Consider the following 19,603-nt stretch of genomic DNA (forward strand, 5'->3'; position numbering starts at 1 on the left):
CCAAACCTGCGGCAGCCTATACTAGCTACTACTTGAACAAACTATTACAACAAGCAAGTAGAAGCTGTTGGATACAGTACCTCAGCAATGTGTCAGTGAATAACTCCTTATAAACGTAAATCCGCCAGTTTGACAGGATAAAACAAAAAAACATTTACATATTTAATCTGACTGTATCCATAGTCTGCTCTGCTTGCTGCGGCCAATCGAGCTGAACACAGAAGACTACCAAGCAAGCACACAACGCGTGCCTGGTAACCTAGCAACTCATAGTTGCCCCTAGTTTTGTTTTATGCCAAGTTTCGTTATCAAAGGCAAAGACGTAAATACAACAAACACGTTACACGTACAAATACAATATTGTCCGCCTAACAGAATTAAACGGCACAGAGTAGACTAAATAAGTAGGCTAATATGGTTAAAGTAGCAATTAGAAGAATAGAGGCACTAGTGTAGGGATGCAATGTTATACTTAACCGCGAGAGGGTGTAGCTTCTTGCAACAACAAAAAAGAGCGAAAAGAAAAACAGATCTACAAGCTGGATTATGACACAAGGCCTCCCTCTGTTTTAGCTTGTAGATCTGTGGCCTAGTGCGCATGCTCAGTGTAGCTCTGGGCTGCAGAGGGAAAAAAGCGTCGCGAGGCTGAACAGAAACATGCCAGATCTACACGCTCATAGCCGTCGCCCCCGCGACGCGCTGTGAGCTTGTAGATCTGCCATGTTCAGCCTCGCGACACTGGCGCGCAACTATTATGGCCGAAGAAGCGGCTCGCCGTCATTGTCTCTAGTGTGTGTGTGACCATGAGCACAGCAACTCTCTCTCTCTCTCTCTTTCTCTCTCTCTCTAGCTTTGCTTGACTGACTGACACTGGAAACTAGGAGAGGGACCTAGCAGATATAATAATAATAATAATAATAATAATACCTGCTTCTTCTGGAGCCCGAATTATTTCAACGTCACGATGTCGTTGAAGCCGAGGTTTCAAACGGAGTGGGAGGAAATTGACGACGAACACCAACAACTTCAGGTGATTTGATGTGATCACAATTCATTGAGCGAGCAGCTAATCAAGTTAGCAAAGCCGCGCAAGCCTTCCTTGACTACAAGTTCGTGTGATTTCTACATGTATTTGGTCGTGTTACAGCACGACGTGGATGACATTGGCACAGTATACCTCCCCCGGGGGTGTTGCTTTCATGGGTTCTTGTTGTTCCTGTCGTTTGTGTGACATAAACATAATAATAATGTACGTAGTAGGCTACCAAACGAGCATTTTGATCAGTAATCAGCTAATGCCTGTTAGCCACATTAACCTTGCTAACTTCAGTTTAAATGGGAACACGACTTGGACTTCGAATAATCCAACAATGATTTGTGTTTACTTATGGTGATGGTGATTGGTGAACATAATACATCATTCATGATCTAAGCAGTGCAGTAACACAGACAGACAGCGGTGTCCCAAAAGCCAGAGCAGTGAATCTGTGATGAATTGTCGTCAAGGTGTCAAAAGGTTGTTTTCTGTGTCAGCTGCTATACATTGCATGCTGGTCCAAACATGTCCTGAAGTATTCAGGGCAGCGAATTCTTGACAAACATCATTCAGTCTCGCAGAATTACTTTCCTTGTGGCTGTGAATTTGTGTTGACTCGACGACTCTGGCATACATATAGTTATTATAATAATAGCATTATTCACCACTGTCCAGTACCGTCTACATTTTAGAATGTTTTAGACTCTAAAACATACTAAAAATTGTCAATACTGCTAGAATGACATGTTTTAATATGGCTTTAAACTAGCCAGGGTCAATACTATAGATTTATTTTAGTAGTAGAGTAAGTACTGTCTAGTACTGCAAATCTCAAAATAGATAAAATATATCTATGGGTATTTTCAGAGGATACAGGAAGAGTGGGCACATGTGAACTGTGAAGTCGGTGCACATCAATGGGAAATTGACAATTTATTCCCCAAAAATGTGAAAGTAAAATATACTTTGGGAAAATGGTCTGAAAACATGAGTTTCAAATAAAGGCAAAGCAGGATGGTATTTTATTTTATTGTTTGGCTTTTCAGTGTCAGCCATATGACACATACTATTTTACCTCCAGGAAACTCACAAAATCTACAGGCAGAAACTGGAGGAGCTCACAAATCTTCAAGCAACATGCAGTAGTGCCATCAGTAAACAGAGGAAATCTCTCAAAGATCTCCGACACAGCCTAAAAAAGTAAGTTTTATTGTTTTTGGTAGTCAGACTCGCTCAAATTCGGATTAGCCCATGGTAATCCAAACTTGTATGGCATATTTTACACAAGGAAAATCATCATTAACATTTACTGTGAAACCCAGCAAATTTGAAAAATTTAATATATTTTGAGTACCAATACAAGTTACAACCTAATTGTGTAAACTGATTTGCCTGTCTAATCTCCTTGTCACATTTATAACAAGATTCATTTTTTTCCCACAGATGTGTACAAAGTAAAACGTGTGAGGAGAAAGAATTGAATCTAATACAGGATATCCAAACACAAATCAAAGATAAGGAAAATGTGTTCTTTGATATGGAAGCATATTTACCAAAGAAGAATGGGTCAGTAGTACTTTTTGCTTGTGCGTTGCATGTATGTTAAATGGATGACTTATTGCTGGCATACAAACATGTCCCACTTCTCCTTTTTAATCAGAAAATGGATCATCCACATGATTTGTGCAGATCCAGCTCATTTAATTTGTGAGGGGTTATTCAAAGTGAAAGACTGATGCAAGCCTATTCAAAGTGAAAGACTGTTGTGTGCATGCCTAAAAGGGTCTGTGTGTCCTCTCTGGATATCATTAAGTGAAAGATGAGACGTGTGTTTGGATGTGTGCAACAAATAAACTATGCAACTCATAGTGGCTCATGTGTCGGTAATTTGCTGACACATAACAACATGCACAGGAAATAGTCTTCTGTCATAATCAAACCGCCAACAGCCTCAGTCTACAGAGAGAGGACATGCCCCCCAGATCCCTGTTGGGTCTTTCTTTCCCTTGCTCATGCTCATCCTTCTCACCTTTTGCACCCCTAGCCAGTTTGTGAGTATTTATGGTTTGTCATTCTATTTCAGATTATACCTAAATTTGGTCCTTGGCAGTGTAAATGTAACCCTTCTCACCAACCAGGCAAAGTATGTTGTGTTTGTAAAGGCCATGACATTATCTTGTGTTTAAATTCTTCAGTTTCTCTAATTAGTTTTGTCTTCCGTTCATGTATAGATTTGCCTACAAAGATGAGTATGAGAAATTCAAGCTTGTTATGACAATAATTCTGCTGTTTGGGGCCATAACCTGTCTCTTCTTCCTCAATTATCGGTGAGTTAATTTAATTTGGAGATTGAGCATCTCCAAGACTTAACGTTTTAAATTGGAATACCGGTATCTTAAAAGCTGCAGTTTTGATGTTCTTTTTTTCTTTTTCTCCAGTGTCACAGATGAAATCTTCAACTTTTTGCTTGTTTGGTATTACTGCACATTGACTATAAGGGAAAGCATTCTTATGAGCAATGGTTCCAGGTGTGTAATAATTTTTTGCTCTTAGAAGATAGAGAAACACTCTAAAGTCCAAGTTGTTCAACTCAACCACAACCTCACTCAAATTATTTTAACATGGTTGCTGTTTGTACTTTTTTAGGATTAAAGGGTGGTGGGTGTCACATCATTATGTATCCACCTTTCTGTCAGGTGTCATGCTTACCTGGTAGGTTTTCCCTTTGTCATTGATTTCACCATCTAAGAAATTGCATTTATCATAAATGGTCATGTTTAATGTACTGATGTCTGTCTCCTCTACAGTATCATTGTATCGAATTCATGTATCAAAATCCATCTTAAATTTGCAGCCTATTCTGATTATTCTGATTAATAATTGCTAGCATTTTTCAGTAACTGTGGTCTCCCAATCTCTCTGGCTCTTTAGTAAGCACAACATTTACATTTTCCGGTCAGAATACCTAATGTATCCAGTCAGGAGAGAAATGTTATATAGGATGCATTCTGAGAACCCATCGACAAAAAAGGGAAAAACGACGCCCTCTTTTCCTTAGACTATACAAGATCTGACCAAAACAAGTAAAACTGCGTGCCAGTAATGAACTGGAACACTATACAATTGAAGCTGATAAAATAAAAATATGATCGTTGTGTAATTCTCTCACCGGATTGGATCAAATTGGCATCCAATATGAACATGTATGTTCTGTTTATTAAAAGCGCTGGAGAGATACGTTTTAGCAAGATCACTTAGTTGCACCCTTTAACATTGTTTATAAATGGACTAAGAAGTGATGAGTGAATTTGATTATACACATTATCTGAGCCTGGTCTGTATTGATGTATCTCCTGTTTCATTTCATAGGCCTGAGGGGGCCATGTATCAAAGGTTCAGAAGTCAATTCCTTGCTTTCTCCATCTATCAGAGTAAGTATCTACTAAGCGTGCACAGTAAAATCTTCAGTGTGTTAACCTGCATAGTTTACAGATGTAACCAAGTGGTTACTTTATTTTTCTTCCGTTGTTTTTTAAAATGAAGAGTAACCTATTATAATTCTTAGCCCTTTTTAGTCATTGTGCCAATTGATTCCTCCCCACACACATTTCGGTGTAGTCCTGTTGTATCCTATTGACTCACCTGCCAGTGAGGAGCCCTCACCAAGAGTCAATCTGATTTACAAATTGGTACCGTACATTTAAATTGGGGATTTGACTATCTAGCAATATGGGTCAAACACAGACCTTCTATGTCATCCTCATTTTAGGGGGTACACTCCTCCATTCCGAAACAGGAATGGAGAGGAAACAGGAAATGGAGGGTTGTCCCCCATTTTAGGATGCAAAAGGAGACCAATAACATTTGGTTTAATGTCTTGGCTGGGATTAAAAACAAATTCAGGCTAATTAAACCATAATAGCCCAGCTGTGTTGCTAATTCACAAATACTATCTTGAGCACATGGATCTTTTATAAAATAATTACTTTGGTATTAATATGAATTATATACAGTGTATATATAATAGCAAATGTGGTGTTGTGAAACGGCCATCTATTTTGTTATGTGGAAATGGCACTTGACACTGTTGATACTGGGACACGTGTCAAAGCATGTAACCTTGACATTTGTTTGCTTTTCTTTGTCTGATTGAAAAGGGAACAGAATTTGTCTTTTTAAGATAACTGCAATATCCCAACTTAAAATAATGAATAATAGACTGTATTATTTACTGTAAACCATTTTCTTTGTCTTTTCAGGCTTTGTTCAGTTTCTGCAATATTATTACCAGAGTGGTTGCTTATACAGGTTGCGAGCCTTGGGGGAGAGAAATCAGCTGGATCTCACAGTGGGTATGTTTCATGCTATTTTGGGTCATCAATCATGATTGAAATGCTTTGACCTGAGCCACTAGTCCTCAGCCATTAGAAGCTCCATGTCTGGGGAAAAATAGGGTAAAGGTGAGGTACTGAGTGTTGCTACACATGGGTATTCTGAGTTACACATGTCAGAATAGCTTGAGCAAGTTGTTGGGAGGATGTATGAGTTCAGTTGTTATAAACCAGGGGTGGGCAAACTTACAGACACACGACTTAAGCTCTTGTCAGAAAACTGCCTCAGAAGTGTCCTAATCGCAAGCTGATGCGTCAAGACGAGTCTTATTTCCCATCGTCATCTTGCATGGCTGTGGGCAGTGCTTTTCTGTGAAGCAATTTCATTACGTCATTGTGAGTGGCATTCAAATGTAATTACATTAATTAATATGACAATTCATATTACATGGTACAAGGGTTTTATTTGTGAAAAAGCACAGAGGCTACAAAAAAAAAGAGAGCTGAGCCAGAAGGCAAAGCTCTCTTGTCTACCGAGCAATCTTCTGTCCTACTCTCACCTATGCTATGGCCATGAAGTTTGGGTCATGACCGAAAGAATAAGGTCACGAATACAAGCGGCTGAAATGAGTTTACTTCGACGGGTGGCTGGCATCTCCTTTAGAGATGGGGTGAGAAGTTCAATCACGCGAGAGAGACTCGGCGTAGAGTCGCTGCTTCTTCGCTTGGAAAGGAGCCAGTTTAGGTGGTTCGGGCATCTGGTTAGGATGAGGGATCAGAACATTGCATGTCTGTCCCATTGGTTTGTGCGTGGTCATGGTTCATCAATGTTGAACCTGGCGCTTCACAGTTCACACGTGTCAGACTTCACTGCCAAAAATGTCATGAAATGGGAAGCTCCTCCTTGTTTTTCTGCTTCTGTCGCCTCCGCCGATGTTGTCGGACCAGGGCTTTAGCCGTTTTCCAAGGCTGGTGTACTGTGATCACCCATTGCCAGACTGAAAACCACCATTGATTTTTTGCATTATTATAGGCTGCTTATTAAAACAATACAAGCATTGAATAAGTCAAACATTTCGTCAAAGCTAACAAAGAAGGAGTCAATTTAATATGATATGAATTAATTATAAAGTCAGATAAATTCATACTGCCTTGGGAAAGGTTTAGTATGCACATTGCACATCAAACAATTTTGGATGATAAAGGTTGTTTTTGAATAACTCAACTGATCACCTCAATAGCCACTTCTGATTACCTGGTAGATCAAAAAGTGGTTGCCCACTACTGTTGTAAAATGTCTCATGGTGCATATCCTAAATTACAACAATAGATTAACTTGACCAAAACTTTATTGTGCAACTCTTGTCTCTGATTTTACAAACGTTACTAGTTGGTCTCTTCAATCATTTTAACATCCTGGCAAGCCTTTCATGTTGACATTTGATTAATTTGTTTCATAACAAAGTTACTAATTATTATTTCTGTCTTCAGAGGGATTTCAATCCTGGATGTGGAGAGGCCTCACTTTTCTCTTGCCGTTCCTATTTTTTGGCCATGTAAGTAAAAACTTGTATGCAATCTCAACCATTGGCCTTTGTACTCACATGAGCGATCTAATGTACTGTAATGTCAGGGAACTAATATCAAGGCATTTAACCACTTGCAGCATCCATATTCTGGGGTAACATTTGCCAAAAATAGCTGATCTACAAGCTCACCACATCGTGGGCTATTTTCGTCAAAGAGAAACCTTACCCATGTATGATTTTCTGTGCTACCTGGACACATTTGCATTTTATAAATCCTATAATATTAGGCTAAACCGGCTTGGATTTAGTTTTAGATCATGTTATTTCCGAGAGTCCTGGGATCAATCTTATCGTAAACACTGAAAATAAAATATTCCTGAATAACATTTCCCAGGATATCTCAAGCACTATCATGTCACTCTGACCAATGACCATTATTCAAAAACAAACAAGAGGATACAGTATGTGTGTATCAGTGTGTTTGAGAGATTATACTCGAGGGCAAGATGACAGCAGAACCAATGTATGGGCAGGAAGATGTCATCCTGTAATTCCATTATCAAAAATAGATTTTCTTTCTCCCTCTGCAGTTTTGGCAGCTCTACAACTCTGTGACATTATTTCGGTTGGCAGGCCGTGAGGACTGTAAGGAATGGCAGGTAAGCCTTGCATTACAACAGCAGTTGATATTATGAATATAATGTCAAATACTGTATAATATTAAAATATATATGTATCTTGATTTCAGTCAAAGAGGCAGTTGCAAAACGATTGTTATGTATGTCACTGTCTGCAATGACTCAATATATTGTAGCATCACAACACATGGCCGTGGAAACGTCATGTTTGATCTGTAATTTAGATTATGGTGTATGACATAATGCAGTTTGGTGGTCTAGGTCTGTGTTTAGGTGGTCACAAGTCTAGATCGGTGTTTAGCCATGTGGCTAATCTATGCACACCTATTGGTTGCCCCTGTTATGATCTCTGCCATACTGGAACGGACAGATTATGTTTTCGGTCCGTGAGACAGTCTGCCTGTGAGCAGCTAATCTCGGACACTGCTGGACAGATCAGTGTGAAACTTTGCATGCACACTCCCAGTAGGCCTAACTCAAATTGGTCTCATGGTGGTGCTATAACATGCCGCTTCGTTTTTCCGTTTTTCGTAGTTTACTGGATTTCTTGGTTCATGCAAACCTATACATACAGGCCACACCCATTTAGGCCTGATTAGATTTTCTGACATTTTTAGAAAGGTAGAAAGGGTCTTACTCATAGATATTAAAAAAATAGAAGCCTCATTGGCCGCTGCAATTTGTTGGAGAGATGTGTGTTGAAGGAGGAGCGGAAGAATTTACACTGGGAAGTACGCGGGAAGTGTGGAAGGCACGTTATATCACACTGCCACGCAAGTGTGATACTGGCCAATCACAGTGCATCTTTTCCGGGACTTATAGACCCGAACATGCATTCTGTGACGCATGCTCATGCTTCTGCGGTGCTTGGCATGGTATCTCGCGTCACGAGTGATTCAACTTGCGCATTCGTTTTTGTTTGTGATCATTTCTGATCACAAGCGCATTTCATGTGAATGCAATAATCATGTGAATTTTAGTAACTGGATATGTAAATGATGGTAATACAACCATAATCAAAGGTAGTAGTCTAGTCTAGTCTAGTGCATATGTTGAATACATTCTAAAGAAACTGATCCACGCACTACCTAATAACCGCTAGGGGTCTGACACCATTTTGCATCACGGTCCGTAATCGCCGGGGGTATTATTTGCCGCTTTTTTCGTGGAATGACAGTGTCTTGTGCCGAAAATAGATGCTCACAACGCGCCGTGATCACTTCACAATCTGTGTAGTGTCTATTATCATTCATTATGTGTATAAATCATGTTTTTTTTAATATATGCCTAACCTCTCATCAAACGAATTGGAGATAGAGGCGGACGTCGGATAATAATGTCCAAGTGCACCTGTGCGGCAGCAGAGTTCATGTGTAACACTGCACGGCGGGACTTGAATTAAGAGATTGTGTTTGTCATTGCATTTTCTATCATCATTAACATGTGGGTGATAGCCTACTTACAATCGAAGCATTTAGTGGCTAGTGCTAGCTACACCTGTGTCGTGATATGCTCTCTCACTATTAAATCAAAGACTTTGCCTGCAATGTATGTTTACCATACTTTTTATAATTCTGCACAGAAAGCAGCTTGATTGGAACTGTATCCAAATAATGTCCCAGGCCGGTGCAAAAATAAACAATAGCTTGCTGCAAATAGCCGCCTGGTTATTTTAAACGCCTGTGGTCCAAATCGATTTTGCGTATTAAATACCTGAGCTACTATTTGGGAAAATACGGTACTCTGAAGTTTTCCTCGCAACATATATTGGAGGAAATAATGTACGCATTTATGTAGTATTCATAGTATTGTATGGGGTGCCCTGACTCTGAAGCCAAAATGTTTGAGAACCACTGTCAGTGTTGTAGTGCTGATTTGATAGCTGGTTATATGCTATTTTAACACCGCTTGCACGAGCACACAATCACGAATACGCACAGACGCTTTGTCCAGGCCATTTTTAGTTTGATGTTTGACTAGAAATAGTCTCAAAATAGACTTGACATTTTTCAATTATTGTGCCTTATAGAAGCTATACCTGTCCATGTTCAGTTGTTGTAACACGCATAGACAGACAGGACAGCAAAGAGGTGAGCTGAACTCCCATTGCTCTGGCGGGCACGCAGTCTCGTGGGAACGCATCTGCGGGCGTATGTGTGTTGGTCAAAACGTTGACAAAAAGTTGTAGACCACTGCACTCTGAACCACTGATATTGTATTTAGTCATTGCAGACGTATTGACATACAGTACATAATACTGTCTATACACAGATTTATTTTTACTTCGTTAAATAAAAAAGAGGCAGGGATAGGTTTATCACAAAGCTGTCCTAACCTTGCCACTTTTCACAACATGGAAATATCTACTACAAATGCATAGCTCATGATGTCAAAGACTTGAAATGAGACGCTGATGCCTCTTTATTTTCTTCTAGGTATTTATGCTGGCCTTGACATTTCTCGTCCTGTTCCTGGGGAATTTTCTTACCACAGTAAAAGTTGTTCACCAGAAATTTCAGAACAACCAAGAGAATGTGCAAAAACAGGACTGACAAAAAGCTTTGAAGAGACAACTGAGACTCTCCAATTGGCCATTAATTTGAAGCAAAACTACAACACGCACAATTGATCCATAGACAACACTTGCCTAACTAAGCAGTTGTTTGTGGCTGTGTGAAGACTGAAACCATTGTTTCTCTCAGGCCAGCAGAAACATCTAGCCAAAGTGTTTTATTGGTTTATTGGCTTTGTTTTCTGAAGCCTGATTTATACTTGGTTGTGCACCAGTGGTGTGCACCGAAAATAGGCAGTCTACGTCACAGTGCAACACGCCGTGAGATTGTAGATGGGCTATTTTTGGCACGGAGCAGTGGCACACAACAAAGTATTACGGGACTTTGATGTCACATTGTTGTCTTTGCTGCACATTCAATCACAACACAGTCATGTTCAACTTCAACTGTCACATGAGTCACTGAAATCCTCTACAAAGTGGTTCTCAAAGTGAGGTCCGGGGACCCCCTGGAACCCACTAAAGGACCCCAGCTAAATTATTGATAGTTAGGAACCAAATTGGAAACTTACGGGTTTGTAAGTCCTTGAAATGAAAAAGTTTGAGAACTACTGCTTTGCACAGTAATGTTCACCTGCCAGATGGACCACTGAAGTCCAACAGTTTGTTGCTTGAACCTGTAGTTCAGGTAAGGTAATTGGACAGAATGTGTTTTCTTTGGATGTTTATTGTATGTGTCAGTGCATGACCGTGCTAAGAGAGCCTTCTCTTCACATGCATCATATGCAACTCAAAGATGGTAGGTAGCGTTGATTAATCACAGCCAGTGTAGTTTGCCTTTGAAGACCCAAGTCTGTCATGTAGATACTTCCGTGAAGTAGTAGAGGTCCAACTTTATATCTGGGTATAATGCATTTGAATACATACAGTACAACGGTATGGCACAATGTTTTGTTATTTGTATCATCATTTGTATGTGTAATACTTGACTCCCTGTTGCTTTTAATTTTTTTTATCCGTTGGGAGGGGGAGTGGCTGACACATGGGTTAGTGTATATTAGACTAATTCAACAGGTAGATAACCCAGTGCACAGCACTGTTCTTCTTGTTGCAGGAGAATGGCCCAAAACAAAACGACACACAAGGCCCCAAATGCTTCCTGTTTTTATATTTATTGCAAGATTTTGACCGTGTCATAAATATAAAATAAAAAGAGGAAGCATTTCAGCCATATTGTGTGGTTTGTTTATTTGGTCAGGTATATGTAAATTATATATACATACTTTTTTATTTATTTTTTATTCCTTGAAAGAGTGTGCCAGTAAACATTGGTAATATTGCAGGTAGTGATTACCACATGCATCTATGATTTCTATTGTATCTAAAGACTTAAAATGGTTGTCTGAGTAAGCACCAAGGAGAGGATGACATTATTATGGCTAATATGGCTATGACTTCAATTATCTGTTTTTATTGTATACATTTTAGTGTGGACCCCAGGACTTTGTGGAAGCTAATGGGGATCCGAATAAAGAATGACTATCTCTAGACACTCGGAGCCTAAAAAAAAGAAAAGCCAAAATTAGATCTCGATTTTAAATTAAAATTCATGTAGCAGGTATTATTATTATTCATGACCATAGCTTTCTGGATTTGGACACTGCTGCTTGTTCATGCTGGCAACAAAATATAAAACACGAGGTTAGATTAAAGAACATTGTTGAATTCCTGTTTGAATTATGATTTTGTTGTGCTGAAAAGTGAGAACAATACATTTGTTGGTTCCAATCCTATGTGTTTTCTTGCATAATTATTCTATTATGAATAAAATGCTGCTATTGGTACTGTAATACTACTACTATTCAAAAATGATGACAAACATGCTGGATTATTTTTTAATACTTCTGACTGGCCAACACTAAATGTATATTATCTACTAATTAACTATGTCCATGAGCCTTTGATTCGGTTGTGTAATTTTGTCTGTTTTGTGCTCCAAAAATGTTCTGTAGTAATGTGGATTTTCTTTTTTATATCATTCAGACACATTCAGTTGAGTTGATCTGAATAATTGTAGTGGCATGGCTCAAATTGCCTTATTCTCCCTGTAGCCTGTCACAGTAGATATCTGTAGTTTTGTTTAAAAAAAATCCAAAGAGACGTTAGTGTTTGTTACATCTTTGCTCTTTAAGACAACTATTTATATATCACTTTTATGAGAAGTTGAAGCATGTTGAGTTGCAGACCAAATTGTTACGATGCATTAGAGCTGCCACAATGCACAAAAAGATCCAGATTTTCTCATTTATATACAGTGTAACTATGTGCTAACCATATGTTCATCCATCTAAAGACAGTAATGTGTGCCTGAACATGAATGACAAGACGACTGAACATTACTTGTCTAATCTTTCGCATTCTCTGTACATTGCTGTAAAATAATAAAACACACTTGATCAAAGATTGTGGACATTTCTCTTCTTCCTTTTAATTGGCAAAAGAAAAACTTTAATACAACTTTGTATTAAACAACCTTAACCTTGTATTGAATCTTGATATCTGATGGCTGTTTATAAAAAAATAACATGAAAGGATGTTAACACTAGTGGGCACTGTTACTATAGACTAGAGGCATACATAACAGTACTGCCATGTGTATGCACACTACACAGCTACAAGATGTAGACTTAACAAGTGGACTTTTTGGAAATAGAAATGTAGCTGGAGTCTCAAGTAACAATTCAATGCAATACCTACACTTTGGCAATCGTTGCAGTTGGTCCTACTGATTGTCCAATGTCAATTTTCAATGGAGCATTTATTAAGCATATTCATGAAATATTGTAACAATTGTGCTTTTGAACAAAATGAAATAACCTGAAAAGCTATATAAAAATATAAATAAAACAGGACTTTATAAAATATATTTCATATGAAAGTAGAACTCACTGACAAGTGCTTCATATTACACCTACTACAGGACTTAAATGAAATGTTCTTTGTTGCGGTAAAGAGATAACACGTTTTTGATGCATTGCTACATATCTTTCATCAAAGCGGAACTTAGGGTTCAATATTATAGAACCTGACATTCATTGCACTTTGATAATTACTGTCCACTTTTTGTACCAGGTCATCAGAGGAGGCATGTATGACTGAGGAGAGATGTGATGATTCAGGGAGACTAAAATGATATAGTCTGACTCTGACATCTTCAAATTGTAGGTATGGTTATAAAAATGGCATATTTACTTGTGACCCATAAATAGGGGTCCCTATGTTTGGGAAACACTGTTGCCAAAGAACCTTGTATTACACAACCCCCGCCTAGCTGTGATTCCTGAATTCCCATCCATACAAACTCAAAGCATGCACTTGACTTTATATCAAAAAGACGAGAAAAGAATATAGCTGCAAGCAGCGATAAGACGGGGCCAAGCAATAAGAAAAATCACACCCGTCACCCATGTGAACTGAGCGGTGCAGGTTGCTCAACAACACCACTAGCTGGCTGCAGTTATAGTTATAGTGCTCAGTGTGAATGGCCCTTTTAGGCTGCTCAACAGTGCACCTTTAGGTCACGGTACCCAGCAGTATTGCAGCTGTTCGTACCCCAGACAGTCTGGTACGAACAGCTGCAATACCGCTGGGTGACCTAAAGGGGCACTGTTGAGCAGCCTAAAAGGAGCCAGTTATTGGAGCGGTTAGACACGGTTCAAAAGATTATGCAATACGCACAATAAGTCATAGAAATATAGTACACTGAAGTTGAGAGAAAGAAGACCATACAATTAACATAGCTGACCCTAACCCTGCAGTAAAACTTTGTTAAACCTAACTGTCACGGGGCAGCTCGTGCCCTATACACAGACAATGATTGGGGACATGGCATAAACTTTACTACACCTGCTTCCAATTAATTATCAATTAGCCGGCTTGGAAGTGGCGGTTCAAGTTGTTAAGTGTATGTTCTATTTATTGATACTTTAACTGAAATGCATTGCTGAAGGAGACTAATTGTTTTAAATGTATTTATTGATTTGAAGTTGAATTGATTGTGAGTCACCTCTCCCTCTGCAGTGGCATTCCTGTTGATTGGGAAGGTGCCAAGTGCTGCAGAGGAGGAGGGGTGTTTGATTCGAGAGCAATCTTATTTAAAACCAAACTATAGTTTGTGTATGAATGGACGTCCGGAATTTCATGTTTAAGTTCAGGTTAAAACCTTCAGTAATGGTGTGTTAACTCATTGGCCTTTGTATGCTTATGGTGAGTTAATTGAATTGCCAATTTGCTGTGATACAGTTTGGTATGTCTCTCTCCTATAAAGGGGAGACCACAGCTGATGTGTGTTAGTTAGACCTTGGTTGACACACAGGTAACAGCCTAAGTGAGAGCTGCCAGGGCCCTTTGGAAAGTAAGGGTATGGCCTGTTACAGCTTCTCCTTGTTTTAGATGTTGTTCAGTAGTGTTGTCTTCAAGTGTGTTTATGTTTGTACATCTGTTATTTTGGCCAAATCTTGTTTTTCGTCTTTGTCTTTGCCGAGGCCGCACTGTACCATAATCTGCACGGGACTGGAAAGGTGAATAAAAAACCCTAAAAGGGCATTCTTGGACTCTTCTGTCTTTTTGGGAGCCTTGGCCGGTCGGCCAACCTCACACCAACCTTAACCCAAAATGGATGGTGTCTCTCGTCCTATCTGGTACCCAGGAAGGGTGACCCTTCAGCTGTGTCGAGCAACCAAGCGACAGCCCCCTCTCAGCCCTGTAAGTGTGCCCGCTAATTGTGTGTATTGCATATAGTCTTATTATTGCTGCATGCCTTGGCCACTCTTATCGCTGCTTGCAGTTATATTATTTTACAAATTTCTTCATGTACAAAGTGACAGATGTGTTCCGCATGAGTCAAGGCACATGTGTAAACAAGTTCCATAGCTTTTTGGCCAAACAAGGCATGAGTTATGCCTGTTCAAAGTGCCTGTTATCGCTGCTGCAGCTTATTTTAGTAACACATTTTCATGTACAAACTTTTCTCAAAAATCCCAGCACAAAATCAAGTGTCAGCGTCTTTGAAACTGATGAAAATGGCTCATAAAAGCTTCATTTTTAAAGTTAAAAACAAAATCCCTGCATTTTCATTAGATATTGTTCCAAAAACAAAGTTTTGTGCATTTTGATCAAAAATCCCAGGAGTAGATAGATTTGAACTATTTTTCCACATAATTCAAAATAGTGGGTGATCTAAAGGTCAGAGGTCAAAAGTCAGAACACGAAAGTTGTTCGGCATGTATCGAAATTGTATTGCTGACGGTCAATCGGTTCATGGGCTCTGCCTGTTCAAAGTTTGCATTTTCAATTGAGTACCCTTTGGCCAATGGTTGAGGGTTTCGCGTTGCATAGCCCTCTACCATATTATTGCCAGTTTTGACAAAAAAGTTTGACAAAAAACGACTGCAAGAACTGCAATATTTGGCGGAAGAAGGAGGAGGAGAAGAAAAAAACATACAAATACGAGGGACCATAATTCGTTCGGGCTTGGCCCCTCAACAATGTCCATGTCCAAGTTAGCCTGCTACCATTGAGGTATAAGGGTTACGTCCTGTGAGCTGGTGCACCACTGGCTCATGATGTACAATATCAATACATCACAAGATGATACAGTGCCTCTTCCTCTTACGTTGTCTTGCCTTACGGATGGCTGCCAAAGCTTTTTTGGTGGCCTCCCTGAAAATGTCCTCTACATTTTCCCGATTCTTTGCCGAACACTCCAGATATAGTTCAGCATTCATCAGCTGTCGGGCCTCTTCACCCTATACTCCCCAAGCACACATTAAGGTGTTATTAAGGAGGAGAAAAAAGTTTTTTCTCAGCCAAACCACAGTTTGGCCAAAAAAGCACGTTATTGTAATCACAATTTAACACAAAGTGCTTCCTGTTGCATGATGCACTGCAGATAATCAGTTAAACTGAACAAAATATCTCAAGAGTTTTGTAGGCATATATAAATGAAGTAAAGTACATTCACACGTATTCCATTACCTGTGTGTAAGTGATGGGAGCCTGGTCCAAGGCTTTAAGTTTCCTAATACGCTCTTTGTCCTTCCTAAGGTCAGTCTTGCAGCCAATCAGGATGATTGGAATGTCCCGACAGAAGTGACTCACCTCTAGGTACCACTGGATGGAAAAATTATAAGCTTAATTTATGGTTTGTCATGTGACAGTGTCACAAATAATTTCGAATTATTTAAGTAGCCTATAAATTAGATTTAAGGGACACTTCACGTAGACTGGAGGAGCTGAGGGTTGAACCGTCTGATCCCAGACAGCCTCTGTAAGCACTCAGCATGGCACATTCACAATGCCGTTTGTTTTCTAGCTTGCCTTATACAGGTATATATATGTACCGGTATGTATATATTTAAAAAAATCTTTCATATTAAGCTGGGGGGGAGGCATATTTAATGTTCTTGTGTTTCATATTGCTATTTGCCTAAAATAGGAAAAGAAAGCCAATCAAGATACTGTAATGTGCAGTAATTAAATGTCTATTCTTACTATTTCTCAATCAGTCACCCCACAAAGATTACAAATAAACTTTCACAGTTTTTTGGACTGGACACAGGCATATTTCTCATGTTTACCATGCACTCCTGTGTTGACAACATTCCTCAATTATTTCCCCTAGTCTGTATTCAGCCCCCTGTGTTGACATTTCCCTTTTCAATAAGGGAGTGTTCCAGTACACTCCTAGTTAGCTTTTGAGGCATACCTGCATGGGGTCAATGTTCACATGCAAACTGACTCATCAAACGCATTCTTTAACAATCAATCATACTTGGAATTCCTTTTTGACCGTTTAATACGAAACTACTGATAACACTTATGTCAGTTCTTGATCCTCTTGATCTTGATCCTCTATAACAGAATAATAAAAGTGACAATACATGTAATAATGCTGTACTGTGATTACCTTGATCCTGACATTGTCAAAACTTGTGGGGTTGGTCACATCATAACAGACTAAAACCATATTGGCTTCTTGGTAAGAGAGTGGTCTTAACCGATCATAGTCATCCTGCCCTAAAAAAAAACAACATTAAACACACATTACTGATTTCATATAAAAATACAAAAATATACAAAAAGAGATGTTTAAACAAGAGTTTGTGTTCTGGTTTGATGCAAGAGGCTGACTATAGCAATGCCATACTATAGATTCATGTTGTAGTAGGCTACAGTAGCTAGATGTATGAAACCACATCCTGGTCTCAACTTCCTTTCCGCTCAAGTAAGGGGTGCTTGCTGCAACTATGCAACGATAAGCTTCTCACTCATAGTGGCGACACTGCAGATGTCATGGGTTTTCCAGGATATGGTGAGCTGCAAGCGCATGTAGTTACAGTATTATAAATAGGATGAAGGTGGTTGATCTGAACCAGTGCCTCCAAAGCATCTTATTCCAGTTATAACACTGAAAGAGGTACTCAAATGTTTTACTACCACAAGTAAAATGACTGTCCCATTTCACAAGTTTACTCAAAGTTTTTCAACATCTTTCAAAACAAGCGTTTTTATTTTTTAGTACATAATAAAGCTTAATTGGTTAACGCACTGTATGTTTTGTAATGATCTAAATCTACAAAGTGGATATTTTCCTCTGAGATGTACTGGAGTAGAAGTAGGCCTATATTGTATTGAAGTATACAGTACCCAAGTACTGTATTTGAGTAAATGTAGGCCTAATTAATTACTTTCCAATGCTCCTCCCCCCCAAACAAAATCTTGTTCTTGAGTACAAAACAAACTACACAATCTAATCAACTCTAATTCACCTGAGTGAAATCACAGGGACAATAAAAAGGACATTTCAATACAATGTAGGCTACTTATTTATTTATTTTTGCTTGAGCCATTTAACCATATCCTATAGGATAGTAGGTGGTTTTAAAATCTTGCTTTTTAGTCACATGATCTTTAAGTTATTTCATAGAGGGTGTGTTGTCACTGTTGAAACTGGTCACTTCCTCTTTAGGAGCTGTTAGTCACTACAGTATATCAATGTTAAAACAATGATGAAGGATGATAAGGAAGAACAAATTAAATATATCTTCTAAATGCCTTTATAGATAAACATTTTTAAATATGCCCCAATTATTTGAATTATTTTTTATAAATTTCATTATGTCTGAATGTAATGTGTATATACGCATTACTGATAAAGGATGCTATCAAACTGCATCTGTCCAGGCATTGGCAGCTTAACACACCCATAGAACAAATAGAACATGCTTCGCAAAAATGTCGTTCCTCATATCTGCACATTGTTAAAGAACTTAGACCTAATTGAATTGTTACATTGCAGGCACCGATCTTACCAGCTGTGTCGTACAGGTTGAGTGTAATATCTTTCCCTCCATGAGAGATAGTGGTGACATATTTTTCGAACACAGATGGAGCATACTTCTGTTTTTGACAAAACAAAAGGCAGAAATTCTACTTGTCAAAACTATCAACAGGAATCAGATTAAGATGTTAAACTGAATATGAAGTATTCTGAAGGCAAAGAAAACCTTGAGTTTCAGTTTACTAAATGAGAATTGGGAATCCTGCTAATTCGTTTTTATATACAATTATTTATATTTTATGTTTATGGTTAACTGTCACATTGTTTAGTATAGATATTGGCATGTACCATAATCCATTGGTATTATTTTAAAATGTATGTTCAGAATTAGTCTTGACAACAGGGAAAGGGTTTTTCACTCACTCAAAAGATGACAGATGAAATGCTTGTTAACTTACCTCTGGGAAATCTCCTTTGGCATAAACCATCAGAAGAGAGGTCTTTCCACAACCACCATCTCCCACAATTACAATTTTCAGTTCTTCGCCCTTCTTTCTTGTGGTACCATTACCAGTTACAGGACCGTTTTGTGTCATGCCTCCTCAAAATAACCCAACAAGTGCCAGATAGGACAGGCCTGAATTTACTCCCTCCAGAATTAGAATGAATACATGGTATAGTCAACTGGTACGACTATCAAGAGAGACAGACAAGGCAAGACAATTATTACCAGGTATCTCATTCTGTTCACAACTTCCTGTTCCTGTCTGTCACACTTGAACCGTTTCCAGTTGACCCCCAACACGCCTCTCTTGCTCTCTCATCAATGTATTCACTAGTATAGACATTTCTGTTAAGTTCCACATGAAGAGCCAGTGAGAGGCTTATTCTTATTCGTCCTCTTGCATGCTTCCCCGTTCTGTTACTGGGCGGGCGTTCAGCCTGAACTGCTGCCTCTTAAAGGTTTGTGTGTGTGCATGTGTGTGTGCGCGCGTGTGTGTGTGTGTGTGTGTGTGTGTGTGTGTGGAGTAATACAATCCTGATTTGCTCCACAAACAATGAATAGGAGAATAACGTTTTATATTTATACAGTCTAACGGCTCTAACCTTTATCAGAATAATTGCACAACTTTCACCATATTATTGTGAGTTCAGAAACATACAATGAAATTGACATGGTCTTGTTGATGAACACACAATTAGTGACAGTTGGTTT

At 38.9% G+C, this 19,603-nt stretch overlaps 2 protein-coding genes across 2 annotated transcripts; one reads left to right on the forward strand and one right to left on the reverse strand.

The window, feature by feature from the left end:
• Positions 1 to 802: 802 nt before the first annotated feature.
• On the forward strand, positions 803 to 12,179 carry tmem120b (transmembrane protein 120B). Its single transcript, XM_080756361.1, has 12 exons — positions 803 to 1,030; positions 2,118 to 2,236; positions 2,480 to 2,602; positions 3,120 to 3,179; positions 3,268 to 3,363; positions 3,475 to 3,564; positions 3,683 to 3,748; positions 4,406 to 4,467; positions 5,296 to 5,388; positions 6,859 to 6,923; positions 7,487 to 7,555; positions 9,970 to 12,179. Exons 1-12 carry the CDS (start codon positions 965 to 967, stop codon positions 10,084 to 10,086), a joined length of 1,026 nt encoding a protein of 341 aa, XP_080612487.1. The 5' UTR covers positions 803 to 964; the 3' UTR covers positions 10,087 to 12,179.
• A 330-nt stretch (positions 12,180 to 12,509) lies between these two features.
• On the reverse strand, positions 12,510 to 19,269 carry rhof (ras homolog family member F). Its single transcript, XM_080756362.1, has 5 exons — positions 18,846 to 19,269; positions 18,419 to 18,506; positions 17,014 to 17,123; positions 16,083 to 16,217; positions 12,510 to 15,853 (listed from the first exon to the last, which is right to left on the reverse strand). Exons 1-5 carry the CDS (start codon positions 18,981 to 18,983, stop codon positions 15,689 to 15,691), a joined length of 636 nt encoding a protein of 211 aa, XP_080612488.1. The 5' UTR covers positions 18,984 to 19,269; the 3' UTR covers positions 12,510 to 15,688.
• Between the last annotated feature and the right edge of the window lie 334 nt (positions 19,270 to 19,603).

Source organism: Protomyctophum bolini (genome assembly GCF_963924005.1).
Source record: "Protomyctophum bolini genome assembly, chromosome: 22".
NCBI classification, from domain to species: Eukaryota; Metazoa; Chordata; class Actinopteri; order Myctophiformes; family Myctophidae; genus Protomyctophum; species Protomyctophum bolini.